This window comes from Rhinopithecus roxellana, chromosome 4 (assembly GCF_007565055.1).
Source record: "Rhinopithecus roxellana isolate Shanxi Qingling chromosome 4, ASM756505v1, whole genome shotgun sequence".
Classification (NCBI taxonomy): domain Eukaryota; kingdom Metazoa; phylum Chordata; class Mammalia; order Primates; family Cercopithecidae; genus Rhinopithecus; species Rhinopithecus roxellana.
Window position 1 is genome coordinate 56439004 of NC_044552.1, and position 19119 is coordinate 56458122.

The 19119-nt window shown below is 41.3% G+C and overlaps 1 protein-coding gene across 1 annotated transcript in view; it reads right to left on the reverse strand.

The window, feature by feature from the left end:
• Positions 1 to 1668: 1668 nt before the first annotated feature.
• Positions 1669 to 19119, reverse strand: part of ADGRF2 (adhesion G protein-coupled receptor F2) — a 37348-nt gene continuing 19897 nt past the window's right edge. The window contains exons 4-10 of the mRNA XM_030928079.1: positions 18042 to 18193; positions 16870 to 17103; positions 14524 to 15885; positions 10080 to 10121; positions 6534 to 6593; positions 2973 to 3049; positions 1669 to 1736 (exon numbers count right to left, since the gene is read on the reverse strand). Of these exons, the coding sequence (XP_030783939.1) occupies positions 3002 to 3049; positions 6534 to 6593; positions 10080 to 10121; positions 14524 to 15885; positions 16870 to 17103; positions 18042 to 18193 (1898 nt within the window). The 3' untranslated portion in view covers positions 1669 to 1736; positions 2973 to 3001. The remainder of the gene's footprint in view (positions 1737 to 2972; positions 3050 to 6533; positions 6594 to 10079; positions 10122 to 14523; positions 15886 to 16869; positions 17104 to 18041; positions 18194 to 19119) is intronic.

Sequence of the window (19119 nt, forward strand, 5' to 3'; positions counted from 1 at the left end):
GGACTCTGGGTAAGTGACATTTCTTTGTACCTAAGCCTGCACTGAGGAAAACCAGCACTATGTCTATCTCACCCCTTCTCTTGAAAAGAATATACAAATATATTGGTAAATGGTAAATTAAAACCACTCTCTGACTTTATTTGTGAAGGATGGTTTTGTTGTCCCAAGATAAACAATGCCATTTGAAAAATGACTCTTTCTCCAGGTTGATGCATTTTTTTAAACTTCAGATTGATGCTTTTTGTCTGCTCAAACTTTCCTACTTACAGGAAGATAATTTGTAATAAGAAAGAAAAGAAAAGGAAAGAAAGAAGAAAGAAAGAAAGAAAGAAAGAAAGAAAGAAAGAAAGAAAGAAAGAAAGAAAGAAAGAAAGAAAGAAAGAAAGAAAGAAAAGAAAAGAAAAGAAAGAGAGAGAGAAAGAGAGAAAGGAAAGGAAAAGAAAGGAAAGGAAAGGAAAGGAAAGGAAAGGAAAGGAAAGGAAAGGAAAGGAAAGGAAAGGAAAGGAAAAGAAGGAGAAAGAGAGAGGGGGAGGGAAGGAGGGGGAAGGAAGGAAGGAAGGAAGGAAGGAAGGAAGGAAGGAAGGAAGGAAGGAAGGAAGGAAGGAAGGAAGGAAGGAAAGAAGGAACTGCACTTATACATGAAGTAAGCCCCATTTTCTCCTTTGTAATGAAACATCATCAATACTGACTTCTTGTTGGGACAATTAGAGGCTGCCCATTGCCCCTTTGCCTTTACCCGCTAGTTAGATGCTGCTACAGTCATCTGTGTCCTTGCTTTGTAAAGAGGCTTTTTTTTTTTTTTTTTTTTTTTCTCAAATAGCTTCTACCTGCAATACTGTTCTATCAGGTAACACCTGGTTGGAATGTTGAATTTGTTTACATACAAGTTAAGAAAATGAGCAGCTCTGAATTGGAAAGGTGATATTTCCTCTCTCCAATCCCAGGTATCAAAAAAGCATATTGTTGGTGAGGACTGACCTTACATTGTCAGTGTAGGCAGAAGATCTTTCAGTGGCTACACGGTCTTGAAGAGGAAGTGCAGGGCTAGGAGCCAGCAGACTTGGGTTTCTACCTCTGGCTCAGTCCTTGATTAGCATTGACTCACAACTCCAGGCTTCCATCTCCTTAACTGAAAATAGTCATCTTTCTGTCTCAAAAACTCTATGCTTTTCCCCTTGGTTCATGGCCAAGGAAGTTGTATCTAAGCCCAAACCAGGTTGACTATCCAATCTATTTAAATTTAAAAAAGTAGAATATACTGGCAGTGGATTCCTTTTGAAAAAAAAAAAAAAAAAATCAGCAATGACCTAGTTAGAATCAGCCCAACTCTTTGTGACTATTCACGAGGCTCCTCCCTCAGCAACACACAGAATCCAGCCAGGTGAAATCCCAGGCCGCCTTTCCCAACATGAGGCAGAACTTACTTTCTGAAGACAAATGTGACCCAACAGCATAGAGGTGGAAAAACCCCAACAAAAACCACGGTCGTGACCCCCTTTGTCTTTTTGTTTGCTGTGGCTGCTCAGCATGATATATATGTAGCTATGTACAGTTAATGGATGAGAAACGTTTAGTAGCACAGAACAGCTTAGACAGAGGAGGCTTTCATCCTTTCTGCACATCACGCCCTCCTCCATCAGCATCACATGTGTGAGCTTCCTACATATTCTCCAGAGGCAAGAAGACAGGAATGAGCACATTTCTCCTTTGGGCTCTGCATTCCTGGAATATACAACCTTGTCAAGAACAGAAGATCACAGCTTTAATGTACAAGTAGCAAGATTCATAGGCTTTATAACATCTGCATTATAAGCTCACTTCTTGAACAATAAGCCCATTTGGGTACATCCCTTATGGCCGATGGAGAGTCTTCTTCCTTTAAGCCACTTTGGAATCCAGAGAACAGTCTTTTCTGTTGCCCACAGATGCTGAATTACACATCTTGTCTTTCTCTAAGCTGGACCACCTCCTTTTCATTGTAACACATCTTGAAAAAGACCCATTTTTTATACAAGGCGCTGAACTGCTGCAGAATGCCACAAAGGCTGCTAGAGCCTGGATGTGTTGGGATGAGGGGTGGGAGGCCCTCTCTACATAGCTGAGTGCATCTGTCTCTGTTTCTATCTTTGTCATGCTGTATGTGTCTCTGTGAGTCAAACTCTCTGGTTTTGTTTTTGTTGTTGTTGTTTTTTTCTGCATTTCTCTGGGGCTCCCAATGCATCTCTTACCCCCTCCCTGCATCTCTCTGTCTCTGTCTTATTATGAATGTGGGTATCTCAGTGTGGGTTCCTCTGTCTTCCTCTCTTTTCTGTCTCTAGATCCAGAGGGACATCAAGACACAGGATTGGAAGACTTGTATCTGCACCTGTCCTTGTATCTACGTGGCTCTCTTCTAGTCATGAGTCACCATGTCCCTCTGTCTTTATATATCTGAATCTCTGTTTTCCCCTGTGGCTCCTTCCTCTACTTCTGTTTTTCTATATATCTTTGTTTATCTCTAAGATATCAAATGTAAATAAACTTCTCCATCATCCCTGAGGCCTCTCACAGATATTGTTTATCATACCTTGATCTTTTCAGGTTAGGGAAAAGAAAGGGGACACAATGGGAAATTTGGGGATACTGCTGATATCATGTAGGATGTCCTGGGATAGAGAACTAGATAGAAGATTGAAAAGAGGGAGCAGTTAAGTAGAGCAAGCAGCTCTCCTCACTCCCATCTAAAAGTCACCCAGGCTAATTTAAAAGCATTTTCAGACATGTCTGCTTAATTTTCGGGGCCAAAAAAATTTCAGTAGCCTAAGAATTTGAAGTGTGAATGTATTTCCAACCATAGCTAGGTGAGAATAGACTGTATAGGAGAATCATTTTAATGAAGAAAAAATCATTTCCAATTATAATTAATCAAATTGCAATTTTAAAAGAAATGTCACATACATGACATATATGGGAACCCCTTGCTTTGCACTCACCTCCCAGGTTAGGGATGTAGCCTGGTTTCTTAACTTGGGCCTTTGATGGGATGACAAGATAATTCAGAAGAAGCCTTCTGTTGAAGACAAAGTATAATTGCATTTATTAAATATCATTATTAGTCTGTTTTCAATTATCACAATTATTCAAAGCACCTGGGAAATTGTGATCCACAGTAATTCCTTTTATTCCTTCACCTTATTCCTCTCCTCTCCTTTTCTTTTTTTTTTTTTTTTTTTTTTTGACACAGAGTCTCACTCTGTCCTCCAGGCTGGAGTGCAGTGGCATGATCTCAGCTAACTGCAACCTCTGCCTCCCGGGTTCAAGCATTTCTCCTGCCTCAGCCTCCTGAGTAACTGGGACTACAGGCGTGCGCCACCACACCCAGCTGATTTTTTTTTTTTTTTTTTTTTTTTTTTTTGAGACGGAGTCTCGCTCTGTCGCCCGGGCAGGAGTGCAGTGGCCGGATCTCAGCTCACTGCAAGCTCCGCCTCCCAGGTTTACGCCATTCTCCTGCCTCAGCCTCCCCAGTAGCTGGGACTACAGGCACCCGCCACCTCGCCCGGCTAGTTTTTTTGCATTTTTTAGTAGAGACGGGGTTTCACCGTGTTAGCCAGGATGGTCTCAATCTCCTGACCTTGTGATCCGCCCGTCTCGGCCTCCCAAAGTGCTGGGATTACAGGCTTGAGCCACCGCGCCCGGCCTTTTTGTATTTTTAGTAGAGACAGGGAATCACCAGGTTGACCAGGATAGTTTCCATCTCTTGACCTCGTGATCTGCCCACCTCGGCCTCCCAAAGTGCTGGGATTACAGGTGCGAGCCATTGCGTGCGGCTCCCTTCTCTCCTTTTTTATATTGGAACCACTGACACCATAGGAACCGATTACTGTGAGAGATCTTCCTCCTCCTTGGCCTGGTCTGGCTCCATCTACTGAAGGAGCCCCAAATTTGGGAAGATGGTGGATAGTGGAGAAGACATTGAGTGGCATGGAGAGAGACAGACAGACAGCAAAATGCTCCAAGCTCTCAAACAGCTCTCTCAGCTGGTCTGCTGAAATCCTCAGCCTTAAAGCCATCCCTTGTAATGCGCCTGTGTCCAAAGGATGTCCTTGTGTTTTAGGAATGCGTTGCCTAAGATAGGTAATACATTAACTCACTGGTAGAATTACTACCACATAAACATAGGCTAATTCATCACATCAGATATGAAATGAACACAGACAAGCAAATTTATTATGCTGGCTTTGGGAAGCAGGACTGACACTACCCAGGCAGGCGCCATGAGGAGGGGAGTTGAATCTGGACTACAGAAGATTGCTACCTAGGGATTAGAGGCCTACAAAGCAGAAGAGAAGAGCACAAATGAGACACCTATTTGTCCTCTGAGCGGAGTTGACAAAACTAATTGCAAGCAGTGACCTAAAGTTAGTGAGCAAGAAATGAAGGGGGAATGGCAAGATATTAGGATAAATTTACATAGTACCTAGGCCAGTGATTGTTAACCCAGAGAGCACATTAGAATCACTGGGGAACTTTAAAAAATGCTTAGGCCCTACCTCCAAGAGTTTCTGATTTAATTTTTCTTGATTAAGGCCTGAAGTGTCTGTTGTTGTTGTTGTTGTTGTTGTTGTTGTTGTTGTTGTTGTTGTTTTGAGATGGTGTCTTGCTCTGGCACCCAGGCTGGAGTGTGGTGGCACAGTCTCCGGCTCACTGCAACTTCTTCGCCTCCTGAGTTCAAGCATTTCTCCTGCCTCAGCCTCCTGAGTAGCTGGGACTACAGGCATGTGCCATCTGGCTAATTTTTGTATTTTTAGTAGAGATGGGGTTTCACCATGTTAGCCAGGATGGTCTCGAACTCCTGACCTCAGGCAATTCGCCTGCCTCTGTCTCCCAAAGTGCAAGGATTATAGGCATGAGCCACTGTGCCCTGAAGTGGTATATTTTTTAAGCTTTCTAGGTGTTTCTAAGGTACAGCCAGCATCAAAAACCACTGATTCAATCAACAACTGCTCATAAAATGCTGGATATTATTTTGACTTACCAGTCAAATAAAAACACAAAGAGAAGTGGGAGAAATGACTAGGATTTTATAACACTGAAAGGCAGAATTTCTCTATGATGACCTGAATGGATCAATTCTGAAACACATAAGGAAAGGAGCAAAGCTAAATTGGAAGGGATTGAGAGAGTCAGGACTCTCTCCTGAGAGCACCACAGCAGACCAAAGTGAAGGAGGAGACTACTTACATCAGGGATGCCTGTTGGAGACAAATACTCACAATGCCAGGACACTTCAGGGAGACTTCAGATGAATGACCCTCAACCTTGACTGTACATTAGAATCACCTGGGGTGCTTTCAAAATCCCCAAATCCAAGCCACACTCCAGACCAATCAAATGAGAATCTCCAGGGGTGTGACCCAGGCAGCCCCATTTTTTGAAGCTTCCCAGTTGATTCTAATGTATAGCCCAAGTTGAGAACCATTGCTTTAGACATTTATTAATGTCGTTTGCATTAAACTTTTGCTATTTTTTTTTTTTTTAAGCTGAAAGGGGTACGGAGAAACCAGCAGATTCCCAGGTATGGAGACAAAAAGACTAAAAACAAGACCAAAGGTTAGGTAAGAGTAAGGCAAACGAGAACAGAAAAAGAGAGGGAAGAAAAAGAAGAGAAGAGCAGGGCTAAAGAAATCAACAGAGAGGGAATGGAAAGGCAAGGAATGAGGATGGGGCAATGCTGCTCTCAGGGCCACAGGGTACCCAGCCCCATCAATTAGCCTCTCTCCATGCAGATCCCCTAAAGCCCCAGTCCGTGACAGGGGATGTGGACCCCAGCAGACATTGGCGTGGGAGGCTCTAGATCACCTCCTCGCTTGTTGTGGGTGTATTCCTTGGGCCAACCCTGAATCTCCTTTTGCTGCCATTTAAAAGTTTTTTAAAAAATTGAGCGGCAGTTTTTCCCTCACTCAAAACAGTTCACGGCCCTCATTCTTTGCATAACAATACATTGTTTCCAAGTCACAGGAATAGAAGATAAGTTAGAGGCCCTGTTGTAGTCCAGCCTGCTGTCCAATGACTGAATCTTCTCTACAGCAACCCTGAGCAGGCCCCAAGCCCACTTAAACCACTTCAGCAACCATGGCAGCTGGCCCCTCTTGAGTAGTTCTTTGTGTAGGATCAGAATTTGTTTCCCTGCAGTTTTTACACTTTGGATGTGGGTCAACTGATTGGAGTTATAGAGAACAAGTGAGATATCACGGGAACCTAAGACTTATCTCATTTCTTTCATCACCTGCTCTCCTACTATGTGGTTTGAGGTTCACCCTCCAACGCCAGCCACCTTGTCACTCTCCTCTAAATTCATGTAACTCCGCTTGCATCTCTTTGCATCCCCATATTCCAGAAAGAATCTGAACTGTTTAAGAGGCACCCAGCACTTCTGGGAAATCCACACTGCAAAGTGTTAAAGTGAGAGTGTTAGCAACACTCCATATGCCAGAAACTCCAAGATTGTTATCTTGTTAAACTTTTAAATGCAAAAATGAATATGAAAGCTTTACCTCTGATATTGTGGAGCTCCTTTTTGCAGAGGTTACTCGACCCTTTAAAGCTTCTCTTATCTGGATATTTAACAAAAGAAGTTAAGAATTAGAAGATCATATGCTTGGGCCTGGCTGATATTGTGGCCAGGTACTGTGTTAACAGCTAGGTTCTGTTGGAGGGATATGGAGGTATCAGTGACCTGGTGGAGTAGTCTTGGAAAAGGTGGAAAGATGGGGAGAGACAAGAGAGGTGGAGGTGGCACAGGATACTCACTTTCAGGGCCTTAAATATGGACCCAATGGTTGAGAAATACAGTTTACCACAAGTTTGAGGATTCCTCGACATAGCTTCTTCTTTTTTTTTTTTTTTTTTTTTTCTTGAGACGCAGTCTCGCTCTGTTATCCAGGCTGCAGTGCAGTGGGGCCATCTCGGCTCACTGCAACCTCCGCCTCCCAGGTTCAAGCAATTCTCCTGCCTTAGCTTCCTGAGTAGCTGGAATTACAGTCATGTGCCACCATGCTTGGCTACTTTTTTTTGTATTTTTAGTAGAGACGGAATTTCACCATGTTACCCAGGATGATCTCAATCTCCTGACCTCATGATCTGCCTGTCTCGGCCTCCTAAAAGTGCTGGGATTACAGGCATGAGCCACCTCACCTGGTCTAGCTTTGGCATTATTTTTATGGAGCATTTATGTGATCACTTCTCACAATTTGTCAATTATTCAAACAACCTTTTCTAGAGGAAGAAAGTACTGTACGACTGGACATGGTGGCTCATGCCTGTAATCCCAGCACTTTGGGAGGCCAAGGCAGGTGGATCACTTGAGGTCAGGAGTTCGAGACCAGGCTGGTCAACATAGTGAAATCCCCTCTCTACTAAAAATACAAAAATTAGTCGGGCATGGTGATGGGCACCTGTAACCCCAGCTACTCAAAAGGTTGAGGCAGGAGAATCGCTTGAACCCAGGAGGTGGAGGTTGCAGTGAGCTGAGATCATGCCAGTGCACTCCAGCCTTGGCAACAGAGTGACATCTCATCTCAAAGAAAAAAGTACTATACAACATAGCAACAGCCCATGAAATTCATCTTCCCTGACTAGGTCATCCTGTCCTTTTCTCTAAGTCTTGCCTGCTGAATACAGGCCCTCTTCTTATTTCTTCTATACAAAATATTATTCACCTTCCAAGGCCTTGTAGAAGTTCTATGTTCACAATTCATATATGCCAAAGCCCCCCAGCTCAGGGTGGCTTCCCCTTTCCCTGCAGATGCCGTATTCTTTGTCACACACAGACCTCAAACCACCCGTCAGGGATGGAGGACAGTGTGCTCAAGGGCCCACTGGGATTTGTAAAGATATATTGCCACTTCTGCTTACATTTCTTTGTTCTCACCCTTTTTCACTTTTAGGTTTCACAATGTACGTAACACTTTTTAAGTTAATAATGAACACATCTAGGGATATGTGCTCACTGTGTTTTACTAATCTTAAAAGTTTGAAGACTACTAGTATATACAACTTTTGGTCAATGAATCATGTATGGTCCTGTGACACTTTTGAGTATTTACCTTTCATATCATAATTGTAAAGGTAAGAGGTTTTGATCTTGATAGAAGTTTCCATGGCTTGGAGTTCTTTGCACATCTCACCTAACACTGGTAAACTAAGTAAAAATGCAGCTGCTGGTACTCTGGCTATAGATACTAGTTGTGGTTTTACAAATAATAGAAACATAATCCTGTGGCATATGACTGGGCAGTACCTTAAGTGCTTTGTGTTTTTACCTACAAAATTGCATTTGTTCTTTGCCATAATCTAATGGAGAAGGCAGAGAAAAGATTATTATCTCTGCATCCCAACTGGCTCTGTTGCCAGGCTGGAGTGCAGTGGGTGATCTTGACTCACTGCAACCTCTACCTCCCAGGTTCAAGAAATTTCCCTGCCTCAGTCTCCTGAGTAGCTCAGACTACAGGCACATGCCACCATGCCTGGCTACGTTTTTCTATTTTTTAGTAGAGACGGAGTTTCGCCACGTTGGCCAGGATGGTCTCTATCTCCTGACCTTTTAACAAACCTTTGATATTAATTTAATAGAATATTACTGGCAGTAGGCTGGGTGCAGTAGTTCATTCCTATAATCCCTGCACTTTGGGAGGCCAACATGGGTGTATCCCTTGAGCTCAGGAGATCGAGACCATCCTGGGCAACATAGGGAGACCCCATCTCTACAAAAACATTTAAAAATTAGCTGGGTATAGTGGCATGTGTCTGTAGTTCCAGCTACTCAGGAGGCTATGATGGGAGGATCACCTGAGCCCAAGAGGTTGAGGCTGCCGTGAGTCATGATGGTGCCACTGCACTCCAATCAGAGTAATAGAGTGAAAGCTTGTCTCAAAAAAAAAAAAAAAAAAAAAAAAAAAAATTAACATGTCCTTTTCTCTAAGTCTTGCCAGCTGAATACAGGTGCTCTTCTTATTTAGTAAAAAATAAATAGTAAAACATAAATAAATAAGCAAACAAACAAGAAACTCTGCAGTGAAGGTGGGGTGCTTGGGGGAAGGAGTAGATTATGTTTTTTGTTTGTTTGAGGTTTTTTGTTTGGTTTTGTGAATCCAACCTGGTACTGTTCCTTTTTATTTTTATTTATTTATTTACTTTAATTGACAGAAGGGTTTTGCATTTATATCTGAGAGGGTTGTTTGCTTTACTTTTTCCAGAAGGTAGTATGGTACAATGGAAAGAGGGTGGTTTTAGAAGCCTGAATAAACATTTGAGGGGTTGTTACTTTGCTTGGTTTTTATTTGTTTTCAATGCTCATCACTTATCAAGACTCATCTGTATTTGAAGAGTTTCTTTTCTTGACTCCACTGCTGTTCAAGATACAAGTAGGAACTCACACTTCCACCCAACCTTGCAGCTAAGACATGACCATGTGACCTGAACTCAGCCAATCAGACATGACAATGAATAAATGCGGGTGCTGGTGTACCAGACAGGCAGGGTGAGGCGATCTCCCAGGCAGCAGTAGCAGCAACTCTGGCTTAAGTGTTTACTGCCTGACATTGGCCTGGTGAGCTGTGCTATCTGTGCCCAGCAAAGCGGGGAAGAGCAATGGTATGTCTTGTGGAGCATTTCTGTGGTGTGCATTGGTAACTATTCCTGGAGCAGAGCCTCCAAAACTCCAAGCCGAAGAGACCCTCCCAAAGATAATACTGCAAGATTTAATAAGTTCCTTTTCTGCTTCAACTAATCAGAGTTGATTTCTGTACTGATCTTGAGCAAGCTGTTCACTCTGAGTCTCAGTTTCCTCATCTATAAAATTGAAAATAGCAATACCTACAATTGTTTTAAGAATCAGCACTAACGTACATAAAACATTCATTCCCATAAGAACTTGCAAGCTGGTCAATATCATTTGCATTGTAAAGAGCAGTGATCCAGGCTTCATACATCTGTACAAATGACTGAAGTGAGAGCTTTTCAATAAATAGCCTTTACAAGCCTTTACATGGCCAAGTACCGATAATACAGAAAAAGCAACAAGAAGAATTTACATTCAGTACCTTTGGATCCAGGATGGTTCCAAACACTAGAATGAAGAAGCCCTAGGAAACACAGAAGAGGGAAAAAGAGTCATTTACAAAAGAATGATGATGATAAAACATACTCTCAGTTATTACCAATTCCTATTTTGATAAAAAGAAAACAATTTTATGAAATCTCTTAATTTATCATTCTTAGATCACAACACCTAGATTCATTCAATGAATATTGATGAGTGTCTTCCATATGCCAGTCACTGTAGAGGTACCTCAGTAAACCAAAGAGACCAAGGTCCCTACATCATACAGGAATATTTTTAAACTTTCCTTTTAAGTTGAGCAAATTAAAAGTGTTTTCACTTAGCAGGATCTGGGCCTCTGAACTGAATATAATGATCCAAGAAAGAGTCAGAGGAGGTGTTGGGCAACGAATGCAGGCTTGCCGTCCTTGAACAGTGAGTAAGATAAGCTTCCACAGAAAAGAGCAGAAACAGCTGTTGCTCAGCTTCCCATAACACCTTCAGCCTCCTTCCTCATCCACTACAAAGAATATTATAAAACTTGCAAAGAAAAGTCAAGTGTATACATCCTCAAAAACTTAATGACTTTAAATAGATTGAGTTTCTAAGCACATGACAAGTATTCCCAATATGATGATGTAGAAGAAATTAATTAGCTTTCATATCTTTTATTTTCCATACCAAAAAAAAAAAAAATATATATATATATATATAAAACCCAAAACAGTTTGTTCCTCTATAGCTATAGTCCATTTGAAGTTTTTACTTCTGTTTCACATACATTGATACAAAACCCCCCTTGAGGAAGGAATGGCAAGTTGTAGTTGCATTTTTCAGTTAAGGAAAAGGAAGTTGAGACTCAGCATTCAAAATGTGATAGACAGGAACATTCATCAGACAACAATTTCTCCTAAATGTGCAGTTACTCCATCCATGGCTCACCTGAAAAGGTGAGATATGACCTTTTATTTAGGAATACCCTTGCTAAGCTGCTCTGACTTCATAAGTGAGTGTGAACTCTTACCTGATCTTACCTACCCAGAAGCCTGTTAAGGGGCATGGGTTTTATACAGCTGGCACCATAAAGATGTTACGACCTGGTATTCATTGCTGAGAACAATACCAAATCTACCACTATTTGGTAAAAGCCCAGATGAGAGGTGGAGAACTTTACAGGGACCAGTGTACATCCTTGCAGCTAATCCAGTCCCCCAAACACACTAACATACACCTTTCTATTCAGCCAGTCCAACCCTCAAATGCTTAATCTCCATGTAGCTTTTATGAGATTGTTCTTCTGTGTATGACTCTGAACCTACAAGGTAATTATTAAAATCTCTTATTGTATCTGCTACAAAAACATTATTGTTGTCATGGTCCATTAGGTTGCAAAGTTATCATTCTTATAAGGCCCCATTCTGACAAATATATTCCAGCCTGATTTTGGTACTAGGAATACATTTCAAGTCAGGATCTCCATTAATTTGGCCCAGGAATTATATTTTTTAAAGATCTGGGAACCACAATTCTAGCATGCTTTTTTCTACAAATATGCTGATGGCTAATATTCTTTGGCTAAAGAACTAAGAGGAATTTCTCTCCTTGTAAGATTTTTAATTCCTTGGGGTTGGTCTATCTATATTTGTATCTGCAACATTAAGCATAATGCTTGGCACAAAATAAGTAATAAATGTAGTGTCTCTTCATTTGAGTGTATGTATGTGTTTAATTTCTTTATTATGCAACCTGCACTTTTATAGTCATGTAACATGACTATAAACATGAGTTTAACATGACTTTATAAACACGTAACAGGGAAATACTCCACTAGGATCACTTTTCGTTGGCCCGTGCCATGTTAGATAAAGTTATGCAAAATATCTTTCAGAAGATTTGGATTAAAAGATTGGCCATAAAGTTTAGTATCTGGTTGAGAAGGGAAGAAAGAATATACCTAACAAACAATTCACCAGTAGCAGCTTTTTCGCATTTCTTTTAGTAGGTAAAGCACAGTTTGGACAGGTTAATTTCAAGGTGTTCTTCCAGGTTTTGGTATATGTGCTTTATTTTTTCCCACCAAAATAGCTATGAGGGAGTCCCAAAAAACTCACCCAGCCCACAATCACTCTTAGTAAATACAAGAGTAGGATGCCAACCAGAAGTTATGGATGGACAAGGTGGGTAGTCAAGGCAGCAACTGACACCATAATAAAACCTCTCTAGTAAAGAGGATGGGTGAGTTTTAAAACTACTGCAGATATTCCCCTGGGGCTAAGACCAGGGAATCTTTACAAGAGTCTTCTTCCCACATCCTCTGGGCCTCTCAATATGTTTCGGAATCTCTCCCCTCTGTCTGTGCTCCATCAGCCTCTGCTGCTGCCCCTCATCTCATCCTAAGACTCTACTTCTCCTGCTTTTTATACCCAGTTGGTTGTGTCTCCCATCTCAGTAGATCCATGGCTCCTCTCTCTCCTCCCTCAGAGGATGCCCTGATCCAGTGATATGCTAGTAAATGGCAATAAACTCTCCTTATTTGTAGTGTTTGCCAATCTCTATAGTTAATTACCCCCACCATGGCCTATTTGAATCTTGCCCTGTGACATCGTTGAGCATGGATTTAGGAAGAGATGGGCAGGAGCACATCATTGTACAGATTTTCCACCATGCAGACACAATAGAGGCAAGTAACCTCAAGAGAAAAGGTAGACAAATAATTAGGAAGTGATGAGTTCTGAGGAAACATGACCTTTACTTTTAACCCAATTTGTTTAATTGCAAGTCTGTATGATTTAATTGTTATTAATGACTGTGTTCACAGCCAGCTCAGAACAATCCTGAAAATACAATAGGCAGCTCCTTGTGAGTCAATACAGGCCAGCACCAACACAGCACTGCCCAGTGCCCCCCACTGGCCTCACCAACACTTTGTTCTCAGCTCCTCACTGCCCCATCTGCGTTGGTGTTTAGGTAGGCCCCTCCCTGCTCCTTACTGGGATTCAAGGCAGAAATGAAATTGAAAGCACAAGTGATCCTACAATGACAGGTAAAGGTGCTCAAGATATCAAAATGCAAGTGCTCACAGCCTTGTCCAAAACAAACCTCACAGGGAAGATGGCCCTAAGGGAGACAAGAAAAGGAAAATACTGTGGAGTGAGTTATGAGCTCATGAGGGGTTTATGAAAAATAGGGTTTTTACCCAAGTCTTTTCAATGACTAGTTTTGTAAACATGCATAAAGCAACTTATAACTACCAAAGCTATACATTAATTGTGTAGGACACAATTAATATTTTCTATAAAAGTGCAGAAAAAGTAGAGACTCAAAATATGAGATACCCCTATTATTATTAACTTTGTTCTTCAAGACATCAAAGTGTTTATTATAAAGTGAAATCATTTATACATAAATTCTGAAAAAGGAAAATGAGAAGATACTTGACTTAAGATATCTGTTAGCAATTAGGTGAAGCACTTACTTGAAAATAGTCTTACAGGCTACCGCATACATTCAGATAAAAAGATAATGTTTTAGATATCTTTAGAAAAAAGCTTGCTTTTCAATTAGTTGCTATCTACATATTAACATTCAATATAATAAACTTTGGATCATTCACACATTATAACAGAAAAAAATGGAAAAAAACCAAAATTTCAATCAAGAAGGAAATTATTGAATATGGAATGCTATGCAGCCATTAAAGACATATTCATACATAATGAGCTGGTAAAATTCTAGCGCATATTTTTAAGTGCAAAAGCAAGTTACACAATAATATACATTGTTTTAACCCCTGTGTTATGTGAAAATATATTTGTATGAGCATAGAAAATTTGGCAAAGGATGCACATGAAACTGTGAACATTGCTTAATTCATCTAAGTGTGATAAGAGAAGAGAGGAGAAACTATCTTCCATACTTCTCTGTATAGCTTGCCATGTTAAAATAAGATGGTTTCCAATGGTAGCTAAAAATTCTAAGTGGAAGGAAATGTAATAAATGTGCAAACTTTAATACCTCCAGTTATATACCTAAATTTTGGGGAAGGTGTTATTGCTTAATTTTTAAACCATAACAACTTAGCCTATTACTAGGCTGTCTATGGTCTTTGGATCATTTTAGTACTTGATTCTTTCCCATTCACCATTTAATTTCATTTTTCAAACACTCCCATAAAGTGTACAGTATTGCACTCATTTTATATATGAGGAAAATATGGCTCAAAAAAGTTGAGTAAATATCCCAAGATCACGTTATACATTATTAGTAAACGAAAGAGTCAGGATCCAAATCCAGGTCTCTCTGGAACAAAAGTTTATTTCCCCACTCCATATGCTATTCCAGATCCACTGACTTTTACATAGAAATCTAATGCCACAAGCTCCTAATCACAGAACATCTTCACGAATTCTCTCACTTTGGACTTGGTCAGAAGCATCTGGACTTACCTGGAATGCATTGAGCAGGGAGAAGATAATGTGGAAGGCCAGGGATCTGTCATCGATGACGGTGGCTACTCCAAATCCCCAGGTCAGTCCCAGAAGTGGTGTGAGGATGGCAATGTTCTTGCTGATTCTCACAATGGCTCTCACTTCCTGGAACATGGAATTGCTGATGGCAGGTCGCTGGGTCTTGACAATCACCAGTGTGACTGTGATCAGGTTTACTACCACGATGGCCAAAGCTGGGACCACGAAGGCCAGAAGGGCTCTGGTCATATCCCAGTTGAGCCAGCAGGCCTCAGGTCGTAGATAGCCTTTGCCAGGTTCAGTAGCAGCAACCGTGATGGCAGCAATGACCAAAGGGCATCCATAGCCCACTGAAAACAGAGATGCCACCAGGACTGACTTGGGCAAGGTATGGAAAACAATCATGATTCCATAGAGGATAAGGAGTGCCTTGGCAAACATCCAGAAAAATACAGAAAGGTAAAAGAGATGAACAAAAAATGTGGCTGCCACACATCCCTTGCGGTGTGTTATTGGACCACTAAGAAAGGAAGCTACAATGAACCACACATCAGCCATCAGCAAAGTGGCTGCAATGTTAACAATGCACACATGGCGTAAATAGGTGATCTCTGTCTTTGTCACTTGGCTCCAGACTAGGACCTCAATGGACAAGCAAACGATCAGGCTGCAAATAGAAATGCCCAGGCCTACATATGTGATATAAGTCAGGATCAGACTCTCTAAGATGTGAGGTGACATAAGAATTGAGAAAGAGGTAAACAACTTGCTTGGCCTACATTTGCAAACAGCTTGCTGGGAGTTTTCTTGAATCATTTTGCAGGCCTGCTGGTCCCATCTGTTCTCCACAGAGTGCCAGCCAACACACTGTGTCCTCCTCTCCTCCGACTTGCTGATCTTTTCAAAAATTAGTGAGATTCTTTTAAGTTCCTTGGGCAAAATGACAGACAGGACAAGCCCATTTATAGTAACATTTTCCAAAAGACTGGCTTCCAAAATAGCCCCAATAGTTGGAAATGCAATGCTGATGACCTGAGAAGGGGAAGGCACCTTCCAAAGTTCATCTCTGCTGATCAACACTCTCCCAGTGACTTCACTGCTGGTATCATTAACTCTCATCGAAAAAGTGAAATTTTTTCCAATGTTATCTCCAGATACAGTGGTGCCCATAGTATGAATGAAGACATCTGGTATGTCAACGGGATATTTATCTATGAATAGCCTTCTTGCAAAGGAGTTGACTGAGTGTAGTAGGATATAGCTGCTGTTTCTGTCAGGAATGAAAGTCCAGTTGGAGATGCTTTTGCTATTAAGAATGTGGTTGGCTATGGTGCTGTAACTCTGACAATAAAGAACCAGTGTTAGTACTGAGCCACTCTCTGAAACTGCCAGCACATTCAACACTCACTTTTATAAAGCATGCTCCTCCAACCAGCAACCTAAGCATACTCTGGGGACTTCTTAGCAATAGAATCTCAGATCCCACCCCAGACTTAATGAATCAGAATGTTCATCTTAATAAGATCCCCAAGTGACTTGCATGTACACTGAAGTTTGACTTAGATGATAGAGCTACAAAGGTATTGCCTCACCATGCCCTCCTCCATTTATGCAATGGCCTCCTGTGAGCCAGGCCACTGGACAGCTTTCCACATGCTCCTGTCCATCATTCCCTCCACATCACACCTAGGCGAAACTAGCAACTTGCTTACCCTGCTCAGAGAACCCATCACGTGTTTAACGTCTCTTGCATCCCAAATGTGTTGCAGGGCCCTATACAAGAATATAATAAATTGGAAATTCACCCTGGAGTCTGAATCTACTTTTTATTATCTTTGCTTTGAAGATCAAAACCAAGCAAAATGGACCCAGTTCTATTTCATGTTTCTGCAATGGATAGGCATGGCTGTGTTTTTTTGTTTTGTTTTGTTTTGTTTTTTTTTTTCATTCAATTATTTTCCATTTTAGCAACCTATCCTAACTCACAAATGAAAATAAGAAAAGTCTTTCTCTCTCCAAAACAGAATGTTTCTTAAATGTATTAAGTAGCCAAAAGATGCATTGGTAAATCATACTCCAAAGTTCACTATAGTACCAAGTAAGTGCTCTCTATAAATATTTGTTGATTAAATATGTTTACTTTCTCCATTCATTTATTCATCCTTTCTTTAATGAATATTTACTGAACACTTGCTTTGCTAGACATTAGAAATACTGATGTGAAAGAATGGTTCCTAGCCCCTGAGAAGCTCACATAATACTCCAACTAACCTGCATTCCTTTCCCACTAAGATAATGTTCTTCCAAGTATTCAGGAACACTCACCCGCATCTTTTCCTCATCAACACCTGTCCATATTGCTGTTGATATGTTGTGTAAGAGCTGCACAATTATGGCAATGTTTCCTGGTATCCGGGGTGACTGCTGAATGCCTCTAATTACACAAGACAAATCTGTGGGACACTTTTGTAGCAACATATCTGATATGGTCTCAGACTTTCCAGTATATACACTTATTTTTATATTGTCTTCAAATGGCTGAACCAAATGTGAATCCTCCTACGATATGGCAAAAAGAAAGAAATTTTTATAATTTTTATTTTTGTGTTAAATGTAAAAGTACCTTTACTAAAACTTAGGACAGCCTAACATAATGTTTTTCTGTTTTCCCCTTGCAGAGTCACATCTGCTGTCAAATAACTTGACCAATACCGAGTTGCATGAACCAGCAAATAAAAGTCCCTACTTCCCATCTACCTATTCTTTAATCCCCCTCTCCCCAAATAACAACTGTTATCTTCAGCATACCACTTCAGATAACCTGTATATATAGAAATTTCTAGTACCATTTAAGCTTATTTGTAATATTTATGAAGGGCAAATCATGAGTGATGAGTCTATCTTAAAAATAGAAATTTAAAACTCGATTTGGATGAATCAACTGGAACACCAAGCCTGAAAATAGCAATAGAAAGTATCTCCCATAGATTCAGACTCTGGTTCCCATACTTTAAGGCAGGGGTGGCAAACTATGGACCCAGACTGGCTGCCTGGTTTTTGCAAATAAGGTTTTACTGGAATGCAACCAGCCCATTAATTTAAACACTATCCACAGCTGATTTCATGCTACAATGGTAGAGTTGAGTAGGCACGACAGAGACCATGTGACCCACAAAGCCTGAAATATTTCTGTCTATCACTTTACAGAAGTTTCCAAACCCTTGCTTCAGAGGACCCCCTTCTGGCCCTCCTGCAGCCTGCCCCTTCACATGGCCAGGAGTCTATGAGCACAGACTTTCACATACTCCAAGTTTAGAAGGCTATTTTTGCATAGAAAATGAGACTAGTGGCTGCTTATCTGTTCAGCCATCCCTACACACTGCTCTGCCACATGCTTGTCCTCTCTCTTACTGAGGGCAATATCCACTGCCAAGGGGAGGCTCCACTGTGCTCATACAGTGCACATCAGAATCCATATTGCAAAGAAAAGATATTACCTCAAAGATGTTGACGGCATTAAGAGTCCGACAGGTGTCAGTGATCTTGTGCCATGTTTTTTTCCTGCATGAAAACCCCATATTTCCCTGAGTGTCTGGAGGGCAAGGTTGAGTACACTGGGAGTTGTCTGTACAGACACCATTGCATACACCTGGGAAAATGAAAGGAGACCATATCAGATGGGAAGGTCTGGGCTCTGGGCCCATTAGGCCAGTCACCAAGGTGTCACTGCCAGTGACAGCACATAAATACTGAAGACATCAGTGTCTTCTCTTCCTAAAGTGGAGGAAGACTGAAATGGATCAGTGGTCATCTATTTTAGCAACAAAATTTTATTGTTTCCAACAAAATCTTATCCTGAACTGCAGTGTATAAAATAGATAAAAGTGGAACATGGCCAGGTACAGTGGCTCACACCTGTAATCCCAGCACTTTGGGAGGCCAAAGTGGGCAGATCACGAGGTCAGGAGTTCGAGACCAGCCTGGCCACATGGTGAAACTCCATCTCTACTAAAAATACAAAATATTAGCTGGGCATAGTGGCATGTGCCTGTAATCCCAGCTACTCGGGAGGCTAAGGCAAGAGAACTGCTTGAATCCAGGACACAGAGGTTGCAATGAGCTAAGATCGTGCCACTGCACTCCAGCCTGGGAGACAGAGTGAGACTCTGTCTAAAAAAACAACAACCCAAAAAAATCTGGAACTGTCCCAGGTGAAGTGAGAGGGACAAACCCATAATGCAGTCCACTAGGTCACTCTTACACCCTCACAGGAACCCTGAATACTTCCTCAGACCCCTGAAGCTCCCCAGATCAGCTCTAGTTGGAATCTACTGCTTCCAATGTTTTCTAAGAAGTCTCTCAGCTCAGGAACTCTATAATATGTTATATCATCAATGACTTCTCACAGACCTGTTCTAGCCACTGGACCGGTTTGAATGGGCTCAATCCAAAGGATCTATGGCAAAGAATTCTCAGACAAGGATGGAGCAGAGGGTACTGGGAGGAGAGAGGAACAGGTTAGGGTGAAATGTAGAATTTACTACCTGGTACTATGCTCACTACCTGGGTGGGATC